The 5,533-nt window shown below is 30.3% G+C and overlaps 1 protein-coding gene across 1 annotated transcript in view; it reads left to right on the top strand.

Moving 5' to 3' along the window:
• LOC111088575 overlaps positions 1 to 5,533 on the top strand; it is a 63,321-nt gene that overhangs the window by 26,347 nt on the left and 31,441 nt on the right. The window contains exons 13-15 of the mRNA XM_022399102.1: positions 1,945 to 2,048; positions 3,387 to 3,489; positions 4,521 to 4,671. Coding sequence (XP_022254810.1) covers positions 1,945 to 2,048; positions 3,387 to 3,489; positions 4,521 to 4,671 — 358 coding nt within the window. The remainder of the gene's footprint in view (positions 1 to 1,944; positions 2,049 to 3,386; positions 3,490 to 4,520; positions 4,672 to 5,533) is intronic.

Here is a 5,533-nt window from a genome sequence, read left to right on the forward strand (position 1 = left end):
ACAGAAAGGGTATAGGACTGAATGTCTTTTAGAAATTTTATTGCACTGTCTTATGCTGTTACAAATATACAAAGAAAAAGTGTTTCACTTTAACCATGGTATAAAAGTGTGAACTAATACTCTTGTCTTATAGGGGTGGGAGTTTCATACATGATCACTAGACACTTATTAATATTTTAAGGACTACTATAACTTTTAAACCCAAAATTCATCGAAAGATTTTGTGCCTTTATTTATTTTCATTTATAATTTCAAGGTTTAAGCCTCAGTACAGTTTTATGGTTAAAAATCTTTTTAACTTTATTATTATTAGCATCATGTGTTATATAAGGACAGTATCGTATTTTTTGGTGTATAAGACGCACTCCCCTTGTTTCTTGATCGAATCTGTTGTTATTTGTGGGTCTTCCCATCTGATACTTGTAGGGAAATAAGTTTTATCTGAAAATACTACAGGAGGCATTAAACCTGATATTCTTTTTTTTTATAAACTTATGTGTTATACGCTCAATATCATAAATGCTAGAAGGAAGTAAGGAGTATCTGCTTTGTTTCATCTCTAAGCTCACTATAAACAGATGAATATTTTAAAATAAGATTTACAGCTAGAGACAAAGAGTCAAAAAGATAAGATAAAGAGGTTAGGGTAGAAAATAGAATGGTATGCAAGTAGTACATTGGACAACTGCTTGTTTATGCTAGTTTTGATTGTTTTTTTCCCTGATCTCCATCATATCTTGGTCCCCAATACATCAAAATAGGATCAAATTGCAATTCTGTTTTGGGGGGAATAATATTTTAATCCACACTCTATTTCCTGATAAGCTTAGTTCACTTCTAACTTTGCTGTCCCTTCTATTTTGCTTCCATTTAGCTTGGTTTTGAAATGTTGTATGTATCTCAGGAATGAAGTAGGCCACTAGACTGACAATCTTGAAATATGGTTTATTTTTTTGTTTGTTAATTTCTAAGCACCATGGCTAAAGGGTTATCTGTACTGTTCTCATCATCAGTATCAAAATCTGATTTTTTTTAATGTTATAAGCTCTCAAACTTACCACTGAGCCACAAGGGGGCTTGAAATGTAATTAAAACTATGATTTACAATTTCTGTCCCCTTTCACTCTGAATTATAAGTTGTCTAAATATTTAACATTGTACTATCAAATTAATTTTGTTTAATCTCTCATTTTTTTTCAAGTTATAAGGGTGACTCATTAATGATGAATTTTTCATTGGTGTAGTATGGAAGTTTGAAACACTGGATTTAAATTTATCCTGTTTACATTTACAAGTGGTAGTAACTTCCATATCTGAATCTTTGCTAGTGTACCTTTTAAATTCTTGGACCACAACATTTTAGGATTGACACAAAAGTATAAGTTATTTTTAAAGAATTATAGTTCCCTAAAATATACTCTTGTGTATTAAGTAATTAAAATGATATAGAAATAAAATCTTCATTTGACACGTACTTTTAATGTATCTGTTTAGTGGTGGAAAAAGCAGTTTCTTTAAGATGTGTACAAAACTTTGCAAGATTTATATATATAGACACACACACACGTATAGAAATAACAAACGTTCAGACAGTTTAACTAATTTTGTGCATCTCATTTAACCATGTAAAATCCATTTGTGAAAAACTAACTTACTATTTTATTATGTTATCTTGGGATGCAGGGATATTAAATGAGTCGGGTAAACGGCCTAGGAAGATTACCCTTGAAATATGTTACTGTTACTTATGTATAAATTATTTTAAAAGTAAAACTGTACAGTTATGTATGACAAATATGGTAATGACTCCGTTGTGTGGAATGTTTTGTGAATTTGTTTTGAGATGCTAGCTAATGTAATGACATGCTGACCTAGTTTCTTACAGTATCCATTTGTTTGATTTCATTAAAAACTTACTGGTTCTTCATTATTATGATTATTTAGGTTCCCCATATTCATGAAGGGTTTGATATCATAGTTGGTGTTGGGTGTGCTTTATGTATATGCCTGGTACTAATAACAGTGTTAATTTTGCTGATATGTTGGAGGTAAGTGTTAAATTCTACTTTAACGTCTTCAGCTTAACATGTAAATAAAAAAATAAAGTATTGAATGCTATACATGTATACATTATGGAAATAATTTATTGACACACATATCCATCATAATACTGTGTGTTTACCATAATAAGTTTTTTTATTTGTCTGCATAAAAGAATCATTATCAGATGACTACTTGATTGACTTGAGAAGTAATAAAACACTACTTTTATTATAGGGATTCAAAGTAGTGAAGCTAGAAATCTGCGGAAATTCCCAAATACTTAAAGTGTTTTGGTGTAGATTTTTAACACCCTTAGCATGTTGGAGGCCTTCCCAAAATTGAAGATAATTACTACTAAATTCTAGGAAATATATGTATTAAATAAAGAAGACATAGAAAGGCATACTTAATTTTTACAAACAAAAACAAAAAGATGGACATTTCTTTCTACATAAAGAATTTCAGTGCTTTACATGAAAATCAAGTGTTTATTTAAAACAAATCAGAAGACAGTAGATCCTTTAGACTTATTAGAATATTGGGGTGATTGTTTTAGAAGGTAGCACTTGATCTACCTGTAATACCGTGACAAGTTTCCATTAATCTAAAAGTGTTCTAGTTCATGACATCAGGACTTACAAAATATGCCCTGCCAGCACACTGGTCCTCAGACAGATACCTGTTTTCGAACATCTCTAACCCTACATCTAGATATTTGAGACAGGCAGGATCAGCAGCATTAGTTTGCCAATACTGCTCCAGGATAGATGCATTTTCCTCTTCCTCCTGTGTAATTTTAGTGGCCTCTGCTTTTGCATTACCGCATAGTCCTATGGCCCTATACATCCTCATAGTAGCCTATCCAATAAACCCTTGTGACAACCAAACATGATTTGGTACAAATTGCATTGCCAACCCTTGTCCTGACTACTAAATCTGTGTACTTTTCTCACTTCCACTTATGGGCAGCACCAGTAGTATCCTACTATGAGCTTGTATTGAAACTTATGAAATGAACATCGCAAATAATTCAGTTCTGGTAATCTTGCCTGACGTTTTGTAAATTTTGAAATCATGAATGAATAAAATATCAAGAAATATATTTTCTGCCAGTTTTAAATTCCACGTTTTCCTAGACATAATTATCACAAGTTAACCCTGGATGGTTGCATGTTGGTTGTGAACCCTAGAACAAAAATTTGTGTTTGTTTTTTTTGCGGTATTTATTGGGAGTACTATAGTGATTTGATTACTTATAAATGTTTTGGTGGCACAGTTAAATAAAAAAACACACACTTAGAATTAATTATTTTTTCAAAGTGCTGTTACATTTTACTTTTCAGGAAGATAAGAGGACCTCTAACAGCTTTGAAGATTCAGTCTTGCTTTGCTGTACTTGGAGCTTACAGTAGTTTTATGGGGGCTTTACATGAATCATTGCACAAGGTACTATACTGTAGGTTCTTTGGTGAAAAAAATACAGAAATTAATTGTGATTTTTATATCTATTCTACTCCCAAGAATATTTTTGTGCCATGATTTTTTGCAGCTGTGAATATAATCTTTCTTTTCCTTTGCCACTAGATTGGGTTTCTGTTGAGTGCTTTTGCCACAAACGGAACCACTCTTATTTTGGGATCTCCTGATACTACTTAATTATTTTACTCTGCTTTACCAAATATATATATAGTAAATATTTGCATGAATTACTTCAGTACATTTAAAACAGGGTGTTTTCTGCTTAACTTTGCAGTAAATATTTTTAATCTTAGTAATATATGAGTTACCTATATCTTTTAAATAAACTATATTAAGAATATGCGGGATAATGTATGGATAGTATCTTCATTCATTAGTAGTAATTCAGCAGAGTATTATATCAAAGTATATTATAATATAACAATCTGATACAGCATCGGACTAAAAGCTTATTATCACCTATAACTAAAAAAGAAAAGTTATCACACACTGTAATTTTTATGCTTTTTGGAGTGTTTTTATTTTCCACAATGATCTTGGATTTGTAATACATACCCTTCTCTTTTGTTTTACTCTAAGTAGAAAATCAAACAAGCTTTGTGTCTGTGTATGTTTAGTAATAGAAGAATGTTGGTAATTGTTTGATATGATGATAAAGAAACAGATGCAGCTGGTTGTTGATCGGTATGCAATAAATATTACATCAAAACAAGACCAGTAATAATTTTTATCACACCACTCAATACATATTTCGAGTAAGAAGAGTATAATAGCATTTCAGCTCTGCTTTATCTATTTTACATGCATCTGTATTTTGTTTTTCAAATCTACATTATTGAAGATATAAACTTGAGTCAATCATTTTTGATGGTTTGACGTCAGGCATATTTATCCAAATTTGTTTTATTCAGAAAACGTAAAGCTTCAAGCTAATAAATTTGACATGCATTTTGGAGTTTTTTATTAATCTTCTATCTTGTTTTGTTTTTCCTTTTTAGGAGTACTACCCACATGTTGTTTCCCTTGTGATGTTTTTCCTGTTAGCATCTATCTGCATGCAGCTCTGTATGGGACTTACAATTTGTATGGAGTTTGTGGAATTGAAGACCATACAACATTTAGAACAAAAGATTGCTGCAATGGGATGGGGTGAGTGTACAAGTCATAACTTATTGTTAATTTAAAAGAAACATTAATGTAATAATTTAATTACAAAGAAAATAAATTATTATTCCAGTTATGTAGGAACACGGATACAAAACATCATTAAATTGGGTAATGCCATTAAGTGCTAGAAAAACTGTGAAGAGTAACAGGAGAAGGTAGGAGCCTGTCGTCATAATTTCGGGCTGTAATGTGTTAGTAAAGAACATTGAACATGACTGACTCACAGACAGAAAAGTCACAAGTCATAGGAAGCAGTTAAATGATAACAATGTAATTATCATTAGAAAAATAAAAATTTCAGGTTTGAGTAAAAGTACGATAATTTGTTCATTTTCACAATTCAGTAAAATGCATGTTAGTATTGTTTTCAAACTAAAACACCACGACACTGACTTACATAAATCTATGAGATTATTCTTCTTCTCCAGTCTTTCTATTTATTTATTTATTTTCTGACTTCATATAATATCTGACTTCAGTTTGTGTGTAGCAGTCATATGTTACAAGTATGAAAAAATATTCAATACTACATATAAAATATTCAGTTCTACATATAATATAAAATATTCGGTACTACATATAATATAAAATGTTTGGTTCTACATATAATATAAAATGTTCAGTACTACATATAATATAAAATATTTGGTACCACATGTAATATAAAATATCCAGTTCTACATATAATATAAAATATTGAGTACTATATGTAATATAAAATATTCAGTACCACATGTAATATAAAATATTCGGTTCTACATGTAATATGAAATATTGAGTACTATATGTAATATAAAATATTGAGTACTATATGTAATATAAAATATTGAGTACTATATGTAAT

This window comes from Limulus polyphemus, unplaced genomic scaffold, assembly GCF_000517525.1.
Source record: "Limulus polyphemus unplaced genomic scaffold, Limulus_polyphemus-2.1.2 Scaffold4033, whole genome shotgun sequence".
Classification (NCBI taxonomy): domain Eukaryota; kingdom Metazoa; phylum Arthropoda; class Merostomata; order Xiphosura; family Limulidae; genus Limulus; species Limulus polyphemus.